General features: G+C 38.4%; 1 protein-coding gene across 1 annotated transcript; it reads left to right on the forward strand.

Annotated features, from left to right (window-relative positions):
• Positions 1–2,895: 2,895 nt before the first annotated feature.
• Positions 2,896–6,464, forward strand: LOC130850104 (lymphotactin-like). Its single transcript, XM_057729453.1, has 3 exons — positions 2,896–3,012; positions 5,097–5,211; positions 6,115–6,464. The coding sequence occupies exons 1-3, from the start codon at positions 2,952–2,954 to the stop codon at positions 6,278–6,280; spliced, it is 342 nt and encodes a 113-aa protein (XP_057585436.1). The 5' UTR covers positions 2,896–2,951; the 3' UTR covers positions 6,281–6,464.
• The last annotated feature ends 10,551 nt before the right edge of the window (positions 6,465–17,015 follow it).

Here is a 17,015-nt window from a genome sequence, read left to right on the forward strand (position 1 = left end):
AGAGAAGTAACATATTAATTATATTTTGAAATGTTCACTTTTGTCAGATTGATAAATTGACCAAAAGAAAATAAGGGTGGAATTAGGAAAACCAGGGGGAGACTGTTGCACAAATCCATTAATTCAGGTGAGACATGATGGTGGCTTGGTGTTGAGTCTCTTGGGCTGGTAGGAAGGGTTTAGATTCTGTTTTGAAGATAGAGAGACAACAGTATTTTCTCACCAATTGTGTGTGGCATGTAAGAGAAAGAGAGGAGAGAGTTTTGTTCTATTGGCGTTCAACTGGTTGTCAACCAATGTCCACACAGTAGCAGATGATGCCCATTTTGTACTAGGTGTCTACTTTTTTGTTGGTTACTTAATTCTTCCCCATCAGTGACTCTAGTACATGCTTTAAAAAACGGAAATGAATAATTCATTCTCAGTGTTTAAGAAATTCCATTTTAACATGCTAAGTGTAGCCATTGTTCAAATTGTCTACTTGATTTTAAACATGACAGGAAGACACAGGCACAGTCTTCTGGCTTTATGTTTTTAGATGTTCATCCTTTACTTAATGTACAATATTACATGTTGGTCTTTTGAAAAAAAATTCATTTTTCAAAATACATTTGGTGAGTGACCACTACACAACAGACATTCTGTTCGTGCCAGGAACGCAGACAGGACTGAGGCAAATTCCCTACTCTCAAGGCGCCTGCCATCTAGTGGGAGATGCAGACATGTAATTGAATAGGGGATAAAGTGAGAATAGTTAAAGAGTAATGATGGCTAGAATGTTCCAAGAGAACATGGAAAATGGCCCAACTTAATTGTACCTAGAGAATTCAGGAAAACTTATGTAGAGAGCTGGGATGGACATTACAGATAAAGGAAGCAGCACGTGGGGAGTACAAAAGAGGACGACCCATTTGGTTGACTGCACAGACAGTTGTTAAGGCTAGTGGATTTTGGAACATGTACATGGGTAGTGGAAGAAGAGTCTTAAAGGACAAGCAGCGTCAGATCTTGAACACTGTTATAAATGACCATGTGAGGTCTGAAATGAATCCTGTAGGCAACGAGAATCAGCAAAGAAGTTCTCAGCAGGAAAATAGCTTGATCAGATCAAGGCTTTAGAATGATTACTCTGGCAATTCTGTGGAGGATAGATTGGAAAGGGAGGAGACTCAGGCCTGGGGAATCAGTTGGTCTACTGCAGCTGTTCTAACGAGGGATGAGGAGGTCCTGCCTTGAGCAGTGTGGGGAGAGAGAAGACATCTAGAAGAGCTGCTTAGAAGATATGCTTAGTACAGGTTTGTTGAGAAAAACATATGGGTGGCTAGCAATGAGTCTAAGATGCTGCAGGGGATCTGTATTTGGAAACTGAATAGAAGAAAACATTCCACATTAAGGAGTAATAGGAGGAGAAGCATTTTGCCTGGAAGGGTGTGTTCAGAGTTTAAGGGCTGATGGGATAGCCAGGTAGGGATAACTAAAACGTATTTGAAGTTGTGAGTAAAGTCTGACTGGAAAATTAAATGCCATTGATGAAAAATTTCTTAGAGGTTAACCTATAATTTTTATAGAAATATAGGAGTTTGTTTTCATATTCCTAATAGCAATGGCAAAAGCTTTTAGCTATACATATATTTAATAAGAATGTTATTTTCTCATCCCTGTCTAGTAATGACAAAACCTTTGAGCTACACACATAGTTAATAAATGCACTTTATAGATATCTATGTTAAAGAAAACAAGACAAAACAAAACTGGACAACAAAAAACTGAGTGCCAGAAAGGTTATATTGTAATCCATACAGTCAGTCCCTGCTGGAAGCATTGCAAAGTGAAATTACAATTTAGGAAGATTATATGTTAATATGTAGCAAAAGTTGTAAAGATGATCATATGATTCTACCTAGTAACCTCACTCCTGGTGATTAAAAGCAAATGATTCAGTGTATTTTAAAGAAAATTTACCTTATAGATCTGGTCTACATAATAATAAATTATAAGGGAATGGTTTAAGTGTCTGTGTTTATTCAGAATAGAAACATGAAGGATATTAAGAAACTGGGAAGATATTCAAACTGATGTAAATATAGTATTTATAATTGTCACAATTCTGCAAACACATGTATACCAATAGAGACTCACTGAAAAACATTAAAAATAAAAACAGAATGGTAAGATAGTAGATAATTTTCTTTTTCTTTTTTCCGAAATAAAGTTTCTCTCAGGACAACTTTTCAAAATCTTTTTAAAAGTTATGTATTAAGTTACAATATAGCAACGCTGTGCATATAGACAGGCTCCAAACCCCCTGATTGAAATATTTCTTGGGTATGCTGGGAGAGTGGTGAAAATAAAGGGGTTTATTTGAATGAGGGCAGAGCAGAGAAATGAGAAGAAAAGAAGGCAGAGGAATGAGAAGCTCGGGGAAGCGACAGCATCCCTTCGTCTCCCTAAGGAGTCACTGAGGATGGTACCATGCGCATATGATCACTGGTGGTGGAAGCCTCATGTCACAGGGGATGTTACATGAGGTAGGTGGGGGGCCCAGACCACAGAGACCACCCCACTTCGTTTCCTTTACACTGTCCCCGTGCTGGGCTATGACACTGACGTGGCCTTGGGGCATGTCTGCAGTGGAAGGTTTGAATTTAGCCTGGTGGCAGGAGAAGAGAAAACTACATTTCTTTGGTGCACACATTTGGTTTCACTGACACGTTAGCCACAGGAGGAAGAGAAAAGGCCACAAGGTATTGGGTTAGTATGAGTGGGGACAAAGGAACGTTTTTTTTTTCAAACAATGAAAGCATCAGTATTGCAAAGACTTTCCGTGATTCCACACCCACCTTGAAAGACCCTTCTCACCACAGGAAGTGTGCTGACCACTGGAGGAATAAAAGAGACTCAAAGGAGCAGTTCCTCAGCCTCTCGCTGCACAGCTCAGCAGGATCTCAGCCATGAGACTTCTCATCCTGGCCTTTCTTGGGATCTGCTGTCTCGCTGCATACACTGTGGAAGGTAAGTCATAGCTTATTTATGAGATAAGGAATATCTAGATATGCTGGCAGAGGCCACACATTTTGGTTTGACTCAGGTTGTGACTGGAGTAAACTACTTTCTCTAAGCTAAGCCTCAGGCTTCCCATGTGCAAAAGGGGAATAATTTGACTCTAGAGGACTTTGCAGATTTTGAAGATAGAACCTGGTTACAATCTGGGCTGCTATTTTTCATAATTGGGTGATCTGTGGTAAATATCTTCACCTCTGTTGGCCAATGCTTACTTATCTATGAATGAATATGATGACTGATAAGCTTACCCAGGATTAAAATGAAATAAATCTTAGGTTTCCACACAAGTCCTAATTTCTGGATTAATGTTAGCTGTGGAATGGTGATGACAACTGTACATAGCTTTGAAGCTTTTGCCTATTTAATATTGATCTCAAAAATTTGGGGAGTTCACAGGGCGGAAATGACCTAAAGGGTGCATGTTCTGAAGCAAATCAATGTTTTCTCTTAACACAAACATGACTGGAAGCTCGTACCTTTATACCCAGGAAATCAATATTAGCTTTAAGTGTATAAGAGAGGCTATTACTACTGCTATGAATGTCGTTCCCACTTATGATCAATTTTTGAGTTTATAAGATGCTATAACTGCTAACAAATATTAATGCCTTATACGCAACCAAATAATCCTACAAGACTTGCCCACATGAGGCTTAGCTACACTGAGTCTCACCTGAGCATTCTACACATATTTGTTAAGGGATCATTTTTTCGCAACTGGTTGGAGTGTATTTCTCCACGTGGCTCTGGCAATGAGCGAGAATATCCTTTGGGTATAATGAATGTTTCAGTTAACTCTCCTTTCAAACCTCCTAATCTATAGACACTATGTAGGTTAGAATATCTGAACCTGATCATGGATCCCCAAGGGTGTCCATAAATCGAGATGGCAATGTCTGGAACTCCATGACATTGTGCCCCAAATACAAGATATATTGATGAAACAAAAACATTTAGGCCTAATGTTGCCCAAGCCATGGCTGATTGGCATTTCTCTGAGACGATAGGCTGCCACTTGCTGCCCTGGGTTTTGGTGGAAACCTGTTACAAGTAAGGAAAGAAGACTGAGGAGGAGTGCAGACACTCGGGCATTTCCCTTTTTCACTGGGTTCAGAGTCAGTTCAGCATTAGAAATCAGTTGTCAAGTGTCGAGGGTAAGGAATGTGAGGCTGGATATTGAGTGATGGAGAGAAGGAGAGATGGAGAGCAATGTGAGTGCACCCCTTCTGCTCAGTTTCACGTTTATAAAAAGCCTTCTGTTTCGGGCGGCGGGGGTGAAGGCGAAGCTGAGACGAAGCGAGAGAGTAGCACAGACATATATATAGTACCAACTGTAAAATAGATAGCCAGTGGGAAGTTGCTGTATAACAAAGGGATTCCAACTCAAGGATGGAAGATGCCTTAGAGGACTGGGACGGGGAGGGTGGTGGGGAGTCGAGGTGGGGGGGAGATGAGGGAGGGAGGGAATATGGGGATATGTGTATAAAAACAGATGATTGAACTTGGTGTAAACCCCCCCAAAAATAGCCTTCTGATATCAGCAGCACTACAGCTCAAGCTTCATTATCATCAGCTATGATTTTAGATGCCTTTTGACTGATTATTTCTCTGACAAATATTCTCTGACAATACTTGCTTCTCTGAGAAGCAAATACCAGCTTGGGAGAAAATCAGCACTTAGAAACCGTTATTAGATTTTAGCAAACCCTTACTATTATTAACTCTCCCAAGTTATCTTCCTTTCTCAATTTAAGATGTTCTCTAAACTTAAAAATCTTAACCCCCCTAGGTCATTTCTGTGGAGGATGAGTACTTTATGTACTACTTCCTTTACATGTTTCACATTTTACCACTGAACATGACAACCCCTTTATTTATTCAGTCAAAAATGAGCTGCCTCTCCCACATTTCGTGTTGCCTTCCCCAAATTACTCTCGATCAGGTCACTCTTTGTTATTTTATTTACAGCACTCTAACATATGTACTGTTAGAAATTATATTTCATCCTTTGTTTTCTTTGTTTCCCTTACCAGGTGTGGGGAGTGAAGTTCTAGAGAAGTCAATCTGTGTGAGTCTGACTACCCAGCGACTGCCAATTAAAAACATTAAGACGTACACCATCAAGGAGGGCTCCATGAAAGCAGTGATGTGAGTTTCTCGCCCCCACATCTAGGCTTGATGGAGCACAATAGATAGAAATGCTGCCCTCCTCAGGAAAAATCAGGTGACAAGGAGCAAGACCTCCACTTAGCCAACAGTCCTTTTGTTTTTCCATATAAAGGGTGTCTTTATGTAGCCTCGAACAATGATTATGACAAAAGTTGGCAGCTAAGTGAAGAATATCACCCTGCTCCCTGATTTAGCTTACCAAAAAAATCTAACTGGGAAGCAGATGAATAACATGCTCTGTCCCCAGGGCTAGGCTTAGAGCTGGCAGGTTCAGATCAAGGTTTGACCATAGAGCCACACTGGTGTGGGGTGCATCCGTTCCCATCCCTCCCCTCCGCTGCCTTTCTCTTCCCTCATTGGTTGCTGGTGTAGAGTGCCAGCCTTTATCAGTTGCCATAGCTCAAGGAATAGTGTCAACAGCTAGCCTACATGGTACCATTCTTTTCCAGGATCTCATTTTCAGAGCAGCAACTCTTCCCAACACACAACTGCAACTTTACCCCCTTCAAATAGCATAAAGAAATCCCCTTTTGCCCAGAAAATAAGATGAGTGTGCTTAGTTTTGAAGACTAAGATGATATGTGATAATTGGACTAGATGACCTCAAATGTCCAGTTTAATGACATCATTTGTTAGCAATGATGAGAAAAGGAGGCTGCAAGTTATGTTGAACAATGGATCTGGGTATTACCTGGAGCCATTTCTCCCTTACGCAAAAATAGATTGCAGAAGAAAGATTTTTATTTATGGTCTCCTGAATATGAAAGACTGTTTGTCCACTCATTTCTGCACAAAGTCTCTTATATATGAGCTGATCTTAACTTCTGGTCTCAAGGCTTTGAGGATGTGACTAATTTTCTTTATCTTTTCCTTGCCTTGCAGATTTATTACCAGGCGTGGCTTTAAAATCTGTGCTGATCCACAGGTTGAGTGGGTGAAAAAAGCAGTCCGAACAATAGACAAGTCCACCAGGAGAAATGTGAGCCAGACCAAGCCTACAGGAGCCCAACAATCCACCAATACAGCTGTGACCCTGACTGGGCAATGACCTTCTGGCGCCTGTCCCCTGACTAGTCAGCCAATTCATTTCCCTGTAAAGCTCATGGACTAATTACATTATATTCACCTTGATAAAGTGCTGCATGAGTCAAGTTATTTTCTTATATTTTTATTTTTTTATGTGTTATATTCAGTTAGATGCTCTATTTAATAAATATTTATTATTAAGAATAGTCCGAAAGTTTATTCATTACATATTGGGAAAGGTAATACATCATTGTGTTCTATTTCTGTCCTAACTGTACCTCCTTTTGATGGTATCCATGATGGGAGAGATTTCATTCAGTGTTTATCAGAGATGAACCCTATATTCATCATTCTTCGGTTCTGGAGTAAAATAGTTCCCTACAGGAGTCATAGGTGACAACTGTGACAATGACAATTTAAGATCTATTCCAACCTGTGTTCATGATGGAGATCTACTTTTATGGACTAAAGGAGAAAATGGTCCAGCTGTTATTGGATTCCCATCCTGAGCGTTCACTCCTCAAAAAGTGGCTTCATTCAAGTTGGATCTCGAGCAAGTTCTCGTACTTCTGTGTTTCATTTGATCTCCTATAAAAGAAAGAAAGAAGACATAGCTTTTCAGTTCTTTCATTTTCCAAGGTAACATAGGTTACACTTTTAATGAAAGGATACTTTATTTAAGCAGAAATCACTTCTCCTCAAATCGGGCAATGATCTCACTGCCTTTCTGTAATTTCAACAATTGTCACTACTCTAGTTATCATACAAGTCATGCCTTTTTTTCCTTTTTTTTTTGCCAATAAGTGTTTAATACCCCAACACTGTCACCTGGAATATTTCTTGAATATGATAGCAATTTGCAGTAGAGTTTTAATTAACATTACTTCACGTGGTCATTTAACACCCGAGACTGTACACCCCTGCTGTATTCTCCTTGAGCTGCTAATTTAATTCATGTTTATGACTCTCTATCCAAGTAGCAGATGATGTACACATCCATTTCTATCTGACTTTAAATAGTTAAGAACTGATCAGACCTTGATAGTTTGAAGCCAAGAGAAAGGACTAACTGTTCTCTAGTCCTAAGGGAACAATCAGCAAAGTGAAGTATTTTCAGAGGGTAACTGAGGGCATGTTGTTGACATTAGCTCACCTCTAGTCATCCAAGTAGTACACCAGAGAGGAAATGATTAAAACACTGCCTCCTAGCAAAGGGTGGTGTCATCTGTACTTTCTCACTGCTATTTGCCCACAATAATGTTGAAAACTGGTCTTAAAGGAAACACTAAAAAGAAAACACTTGTTTTATGGGGGTGGGGTGAAACCTAGCAAAGTCACAGAAGATGAAAGGAAATTTTCCTGATTGAACATGTACGTGCATTTCCCAAATGACTTCCAAACCCTAGAGGTTTTCAAGAGATAATAATAATATGTGTGGGGACTAGCCTGGTGGCACAGTGGTTAAGAATCTGCCTGCCAATGTAGGGGACATGGGTTCGAGCCCTGGTCTGGAAAGATCCCACATACTGTGGAGCAACTAAGCCCATGTGCCACAACTGCAGAGCCTGTGTTCCAGAGCCCGTGCTCCAGAGCCCGCCAACCAAAACCGTTGAGCCCAGGTGCTGAAAGTACCGAAGCCCATGCACCTAGAGCCCATGCTTTGCAGCAAGAGAAGCCACAGCACTGAGAAGCCCACACATCCCAATGAAGAGTAGCCCTCACTTGCCAGAACTAGAGAAAGCCTGTGTGCAACAATGAAGACCTACTGCAGCCAATATATATATATATATATATTGGAAGAATCTAGGTATACATATTTTGTTACCACATTCTCTAAGGTGGCTAGGTGACCAAATAGTGCACTCAACTTTTAACTAACTGGTTGTTTTGAATGCCTTAGGTAGGACCTGCATCTCCTAACTCTAACTCTGTGGTTTATTTGACTTCAATTCAATTCAAAGAAATAATCTAGGAAGGAGAGTTGTCAAAATATTAATTTTTTTTAGTGACTGTGACCCCTCTGTTGTGCTCCTGTGGAGTCTTATATGTAATTTTAATCTAAAATTTATCAATTTATATTGAATGGCTCCTTTGCCTGTCTGTGCTTCCCCCACCCCAATCCTGCAGTCAGACTGTCAGCTGCTTGTGTGCATATTCACACCGGGTCCTCAGTGCCTAGCATAAAACTGGGGGGTGAGGGTCAATTAATATTTGTTGGATGAATGGAAGGAATAATGTATATTACATTATTCCTTTCATTCAACTCTTTCATATTTCTAAAATTATATATAACCCCAAAGAAACTTTATTAAGAGGAGGTTCATTCCAGTAAATATTTTTGGGTATTTGCTATAAGACAAGAAGTGTGTTAAGCTGTGTATTTACCAAGGTGAGTAAAACACCACTTCTGTTCTCCAGGAGATCACAGTCCAGCAGATGAGACTATGATGTGAGAAAACCAATTGCAGTACAGGATTTGAAAGAGGTAATAAATGGGCATAGTCGAGATATAGAAATAACACAGAGAAGGAAATAATTATCTTGAGAATGTTCTCTAAAATGTTTTCTGAATTTATATATAATTATCAATTAGTATTATTAATAAAGAAATGGAGATGCATCCTTGGTTTGCAGAAAGACGTTGTCACATATTTCTCTCTTCACTACGAAATTATTCCATTGTGATTGTAATATTTGTAGAGTATTATATTCTTTCGCCTATATTTGATGTAACCATAAACTAGGCTAAAACTGTCCCTGAAATTTAAGTGGTGAGAAAATTGAGCCACAGAGAGATTGATTGCCTTGGCTAAGAGCACACAGTTATTAAGAAACTGAGCCTAGGACTTCCCTGGTGGCACAGTGGTTAAGAATCCGCCTGCCAATGCAGAGGACATGGGTTCGAGTCCTGGTCTGGGAAAATCTCACATGCCTTAGAACAACTAATTCCATGCGCCACAACTACTGACGCTGTGCTCTACAGCCTTAACCCACAATGGCTGAAACCCACATGCCTAGAGCCCGTGCTCAGCAACAAAAGAAGCCACTGCAGTGAGAAGCCCGCTCACCATAACAAAGAGTAGTCCTGGCTCACCACCACTAGAGAAAGCCTGTGTTCAGCAACAAAGACCCAATGCACACAAAGAAACAGAAAACAATAGAGTTTAAATAAAACAGTAAATTAAAAAAAAAAAAGGAAACTGAGCCTGCTCTCAGATAGGGACTTTGTGTGATATTTAGGCTCAGGAAGGAGAGTGATAATGTACAAGTCTTTTTAGAGTGAGTCTAATCGGAGAAAGGACAATCTTTTCAACAAATAGTTCTGGAACAACCGGGCATCCACATGCAAGAAAAGAAAATCCTGACACAGACGTTATGCATTTCATAAAAAATTCACTCAAAATGTATCATAGGCCAAATGTCAAATGCAAAATTATTAAACACCTGGAAGATGACATCGAAGAAAATCTAGATGACCTTGGGCTTGGAGATGGTTTTGCTTTTAGGTATGACACCAAAGACATACTCCTTCAGAGAAAAAAATAAGTTGGAGCTCAGCAAAATTGTAAACTTCTCTTCTGTGAAAGACACTGTCAGGAGAAGGAGAAAATAAGCCACAGGTTAGGAGAAAATATTTTCAAAGACATATCTGATAAAGGACTGATATCCAAAGGACGCACAGAACTCTTAAAACTCAACCATAAGAAAACAAATAACTTGATTAAATAACCCAGGCAAAAGATCTTCACAAATGCCTCACCAAAGGAGATATACAGATGGAAAATCAACATAGGAAAAGATGCTCAACATCATACCTCATTAGGAAATTGCAAATTGAAATAATAATGACACACCTCTACACACCTATTAGAATGGCAAAAATTCAAAACACTAACACCACCAAATGATGGCAAAGATGTGGAGCAACAGGAATTCTCATTCGTTATGGGTGGGAATGCAAAGTGGCACAGCCACTCTGAATAGTTTGGCCGTTCCTTACAAAGCTAAATATAGACTTAGCATATGATCTGTCCATTGCGATGCTTGGAATGTACCCAAGTGAGTTGAAAACTTATGCTCACACAAAACCTGTACATGGATGTTTTCATAGCTTTCTTCAAATTTCCAAAACTTGGAAGCAACTTAGATGTCCTTCAATAGGTGACTGGATAAATAAACTGTGGTACATCCGTACAATGAAATAGTATTCAGTGCTAAAGAGAAACGAGCGATCGAGTCACAAAGACGTGGAAGGAACTTAAAAGTGTATTGTTAAGTGAAAGAATTCAATATGAAAAGACTACCTAATATGTGATTTTACTTGTATGGCCTTTGGGAAAGGCAAAGTATGGAGGCAGTAAAGAGTGTTGGTTTTCAGAAATTTAGACTGAGGTAGGGATGAATAGGTGGAGCACAGGCGAGTTTTGGGGTAGTGAAACTATTCTGTGTGACGTTACAGGGTGGGTCCATTTGTGGAAACGCTTAGAATGTGCAGCCCAAAGAGTGTGTCCTAATGGAAACTGTGGAATTCGGGTGATGATGTGTCCATGTAGGTTCATCAGTGAAACCAACGTGCCCCTCTGGTGTGGGATGATGAACGTGGGGAGGGTGTATGTGTGTGTGGAGCAAGGGGATAGATGGGGACTCTGTACTTTCTGCTCAATTTTGCTGTGAAACTCACCAACGCCACTCTTAAAAATAATGTCAGTCAGCTAAAAGCAAACTCCGTGCCTTTTATCCACAATCATAAAACTCTCCCCAAATATGGATGCCATGTGGAGCCTTTTATGTGTATGTTGATCTCTTCCAAATCTAAACTTGTAGATGTAGTTTGATTGGTTCAGTCTAAGCCATATGAGGATGACAGGTTGGAAATGGACTCAGGAATCTACGTTGAGGAAAAGGACCAGGATATAGGAATTTCCACAGACATAGGAACTCATATTGCCACCACTCTGGCACATATCCACTACAAACTCCAATGAGGAAAGGGAAAAATCTCACATTAATATATTTCAACAACTAACTCTATTGATAGGCATAACACCTGAGTAATTAATTCACTCTCTTCCCCCCACTCAATGGGAAATTGTCTTCTTCATTTTGATACTTGCTTCCTTGAATTTCTATAGGTGTACTTTCTTTTTAAGAACTTTTACTGAGATACAGTTAACATACAATAAACTGCATATATTTAGAGTGTACAATTTGGTAACCCAATCTCCCAATTCATTTCCCCCCAACCCTCCCGCTTTCCCCATCTATATGTGTACTTTTATTTTTTTGGTGGTGATGTTTATGCCAGAAATAGCTAGAGTGCACTTGTAGCTTTTTCTAACTGCTTTCATTACATTCACTTCTAGGAACTGTTAACTAAAAAGGGTTAGCATGTCCTCACACTAACATTTTAAGCAGTAAATAAGCAAAGTTTACATATGTATTAAACTCCTTTTATGTCACTTATGCAAATGCAATTGCCCCTAACATATTTATTTTGACTACTTAAGAAAAATCCAGATGCTGACTATATAAAGATTTATTTTTAAATGTTAGGACAATCAACTGATTCTATCAGTGGGAGGATAATTCCTAGTTTGGTTTTGATGGTAAACTCAGAAATTAATGAACTATTCCAACAGGAGATAAAAATACAAGGATTAAGGAAATTCCTACAGCAGGGATAATATAGTGACATGAAGAAAGAATAAAGAAACAAGGACTAGAATAAGGGCAGGCTCTGGGAGTATAGAGGTTGGTACAGGTGTGGTGACTCATTTTTGTAAACTATTGATTGAGACCTAAAGGAAAATAATCATGGTCATAAAGAGAAGGAGAAGGTAAGTTGTAAACTCAGCTAAGCAGCAAAGGGGAGTATCAAACACTTGTAGGCATTACAGGGAAACTTGCAGGAATAGCTTACATTTATGGCTTATTATGAAAGATATTAAAATACCATAAATAATAAAATGTATAATGAAATTGCTGGTACTAATCACAACTTTTAAAAAGAAGATGTTGATCAACACTTTGAATTTTTAAAAAATTCCTCTTGTAATATCACTTACAGATTGGAAGGAAGGAAATGAGTTACAGTAGATGAATTTTCTTCTCTGTGAGCTCCCTTAGGGACCTTCTCTGTTTCATATTATGACAGTCGACTATGTAATGTATTAACCATAGTTCGGTGTTAATATTTGAGAGTGAGGCTCTATGCTTTATGCACCGTAAGATTATTTGTGGCTACTGGAGAGCCAATGTTCCGTTTCAAGCTATGATAGTAGAGTTCATGTTGCAATGCGTTATGACAGAAATCTATATGTCCGTGGATATATATAACTCATCAGAACATGAGTCCTGTCTTATTAAGAACTCTTTTTGTTGATTACAAGAATAACTTTATGAGTAAATGATTTTAATGGAGGGATTTCTGATATTATGTCAGAATGATGGGAGTATTACTTTGGGTCAGGAGAGCTTTTGGTGGCAATGTGAAAATCAATGCATGAAAGCCACTTAGTTTCACAGCACCTGTTGGCAGTACCTGCCAGACTTGGCTTAGAAACCCTTGAGAGTGTCCACAGGCTACTTACTCAATTCATATTAGGTACTATCTTCTCTCTCTCTCTCTCTCCCTCCCTCTCTTTGCCTTTTAATTATCCTGAACTTGAACATAAAAATGTATCCATGAACTACCTAGTTTCCTTAATTTCATTTCTTTAAGTGCATTATTGAGTTCTACATGGCAAAAGGGAAAGAGCTTGGTTACACATTACATTTGTAATTTGTATTTTATCTGAGTATTTTGTAGCCATAATACTACCAGCTTCCACCATATTTCCAAGAGGCTGATGAAAGTAAAGATAGAAGCACTGAGTCACTGAAAGTAACTGGCTGATTGCTCAAAGCTAGTTTGTGGTAGAGTCTCTACTGGTATCCATGGCATAGTTGCTTGTACTCTCTTTTAAGTGGCGTTTATTTGTAATAACTCACCTAATTAATAAGAAAGGAACCATAGTAGAAGAACTCTGGTAATAAGAGGTGTTCTACTCATTATGGATTTGATGAGAATGCCCAAAGTAAATATCAGAGCACCAAGATACTTTCCTCTCATGGAGAAACCTCTCATGTAGATCTTGCGCAAGAAAGATGCAAACTAAAATACTTTATCTTTACTTTCAAGCTGAGGTTTTCTGTTAGAAAAGACACTCCTGAGGTTTGCACACAGTATGTGTGGTTCCTGTGAAAGTGCATAAACCTGTATGTACATAGAACCCTCACTATTTATATATAACTAGCATTGCAATAGTCAGGAAATTTAGCAGAAAAACAGTTGTAATAAATATGCCAGAACACCCTCACAAATAAGAGAGAAAGGCACACACATTCCAAAGGAAATGGGCAAAAATTATCAAAAGGCAATTTGTAAAATAGCATCAACTTTACCAGTAAGCAAAGCAATTGAAACTGAACAGGATATAAACTTTAACCTTTCACCTATAAGTTTGTAGTGGCTAAAATGATTGATAAAACACAGTATTGGTTAATTTGGGAAAACATGTATTTTCATAGCTTATTAGTGGCAGGGTAAGCTAGGTCCTATTTTGACCTTACTATAAGCCACGGTTTCATATGTTATACACAAATATCCACAATTTGAGTTTCATGTAAGAAATTTGGCTTTGTAGATCAGTGGACAAGCAATGATCATTGAGAGTTATCTTATGTGGCATTTATCTGCCAGCTAGCTTCATTTTTACATACTCAACCTTTGCACATCTTTTTAAGAAAGCAGTATGTGTGAAAGTAAGAGACCGTCTTGTGAAAACTTTCTGGAGGGAACTGATGACACAGAGATACACAGAAAAGTACAAAAAGTTCAAAGATATGTCTATTTTTTATTCCTGTATGGTCTGGGGTTTAAAAAAGGAAATAACTTAGAGACCATCCATAGGGATTAGTAAGTGCATCAGAGAATAGCTGACAGCATAGGGCGCTGGTTAAAAGCTTAGGCTTTGGAATCTGGCAGATTGGAATTTGAATCTTCACTCTGTTATCACTGAGCTTTGGGATTGTGAGTGGATTCCTTAACTTATCTGAGCCTCATTTTTCTCATCTATAGAATATAGATAATGATGCTACTTAATTTGTAATGTTGCTGTTATTAAATGGGTTAACAGCTGTGAGTGCCTAGCACAAAGCCTCACACATTGCACGTGTACAATGAGTCCACAGCCAGTGAATGCTGTAAAAAGACTGAAGTGGTATATGTGTAGGCATATTTATCTGAGATATTTGGAAGAAGGTTCATCAATAGTGATTAAATGGTTATCTCTGGGTAGTGGGATTTGGGTGAATTTTCCTTAAATGTTTTTTCTATAGTGTTTGACTTTTTTTTTTTTTGTAATAACCATATTGTTTTTGTAAGAAAAAATGTGGTAAATCTATTTTAAATTAGGGGAAACAACTAAGTACAATATAAGAAAAATTATACTGAACGTATGTTTCAAAGAAAATAATAGTCATAGTAATCTTTTCTTTTTTTGTCCTTGAAAAAATGGAACCTCAGGCAAATGAAATCTTGCCATTTGCAACAACATGGATGGACCTAGAGGGACTTATGCAAAGTGAAATCAGTGTTATTCAAGAGACAAATAATGTATTATTTCACTTACAAGTGGAATAAAAAAAAAAGCAAATGAACAAACATAACTAAACAGAAACAGAGTTACAGATACGAGAAACACAGGTGGTTGCCAGAGGGAAAGGGAGTGAGAGGAGAAGAGAAAGAGGTGAGATAAACTAAGAGGTACAAATTTTCAGTTACAAAATAAGTGAGTCACAGTTATAAAATATACAGTGTGGGGGATATAGTCAATAATTTTGTAATATCTTTGTATAGTGACAGATGACAACTAGACTTATCATGGTGACCACTTTGAAATGTATAGAAATATTGAATCGTTATGTTTTGTACCAGAAACTAACATAGTTTTTTCGGTTAATTATACTTAAAAAACAAACAAAGCAACAAAGAAACAGAAAAAAAAAGTGGATTGGATTTGCATTTGCAGAGGCAGTGGGTAGAGAAAGGGGAGATTGTTTGAAAGTAGTTGAAAGGTACATACCTCCAGTTATGATACATAAGTACTAGTGATTAACATACAATATGATAAATATAATTAACACTGCTGTATGTTATATATGAAAGCTATTAAGAGAGTAAATCCTAAGGGTTCTCATCACAAGGAAAAATAGTTTTTTCTATTTCTTTAATGTTGCATCTATATGAGAATATGGATGCCCATTAAACATTGTGATAATTATTTCATGATGTAGGTAGATCAAAAAATTATGTTGTACACCTTAAACTTAAACAGTGCTGCATGTCAATTATATGTCAATGAAACTGCGAGAAAAAAATATGAGGGTGAGTCAAAAGTTATCTGCACTCCGGTTATATGAACACTTTTGTTGGCCACCCTGTCTTATGGGCACTTTCCATTCAAGGCTACTGTCTTCCCAGTCACTGCTGTGCAGGTGTGAACATATTACATCAGTTCATTTGTAACTGTGGTGCAAACAAAAATGGATGCCCCACTTGCGATTTGCGCTAGAGAAGAGCAGCAGGCAGTGATTCGTTTTTTGTGGTCTGAGGGTGTGCACACCCACACACTTCTGCCCATACTGTTGACATGTTGCAGAAACTTCGTTTTGAGGTGTTAAAGCATCTTCCCTATAGTCCTGATCTTGCTCCGTCGGACTTTCACCAGTTTGGTCCCCTGAATGCAGCCCTACGAGGACAAAGATTCACTTCTGATGAAGTGAAGACAGCAGTGCATTCGTGGATTGCAGCTCAGCCTAAAATATTTTTTAATGAGGGAATACGAAAGCTTGTGGACAGATGGACAAAGTGTATTGAAAAGCAAGGAGATTATGTCAAAAAAAGATGTATTTGTCTTTTCTAAAAGTTAATTAAAATAAACTCTACAGCCAGAGTGCGGATAATTTTTGACTCACTCTCGTAGAAAGGAAATGGCAGAAGAATAATAAAATTGTTTACTATGTATTAAAAAAACAGAACAGTAGCTGCACCATTGGATTAATCACAGTTTTACGGCTGCAGCAGGGCAAGCTAGACCTTACTTGTTCTTCTTTCCAAGCACAGATCTAGATCACGTTTCCCAGATGCAACCCCATTCTTCCCCTCTGTCCTTGCTTTTAGATAGGACCAGATAACTAGTTCTTACTAATGAAATGTGACCAAAGAAAAAATGTCTCTTCCAGATTAAAGGAGTTAAGAGTAGGGGTGCATTCTCCATGTTCTTTTGTTCCCTTCCTACAGCTTGAAGAAAAGAACGCCCAGGCTGTAAGGGATGGTTTTGCTCAAAGGTGGAAGCAGACTAGATTTCTGAATCAACTTTTGGAGAAGAGCCCTCAAGAAAGGCAACTGACTAGGAACTTCTGCATTGGCTTTTGTGTGAGTGAATAATAAACATTTTTTTTGGTGTTATGCCATTGAGAGTTATTGTTTGCTTGTTATAGCAGTTAGTCTAATCTGAGTTATGCAATTGTATGTTACTATCATTGGTCTACATATGACCTTCTTTTATACAATTAAGTTGTATAATGTTCCACCAGTAACCTACTTCCAACCTAGCATTTCAAATACCTTGAGAATTTCAAATACACCTATCTCTGTGCTCCTTCCTTTTGATATTCTCTAAGTTTATATTCAGGAGTGGAATTTCTGGAGCTTC

The sequence above is a fragment of the Hippopotamus amphibius genome, chromosome 3 (genome assembly GCF_030028045.1).
Source record: "Hippopotamus amphibius kiboko isolate mHipAmp2 chromosome 3, mHipAmp2.hap2, whole genome shotgun sequence".
NCBI classification, from domain to species: Eukaryota; Metazoa; Chordata; class Mammalia; order Artiodactyla; family Hippopotamidae; genus Hippopotamus; species Hippopotamus amphibius.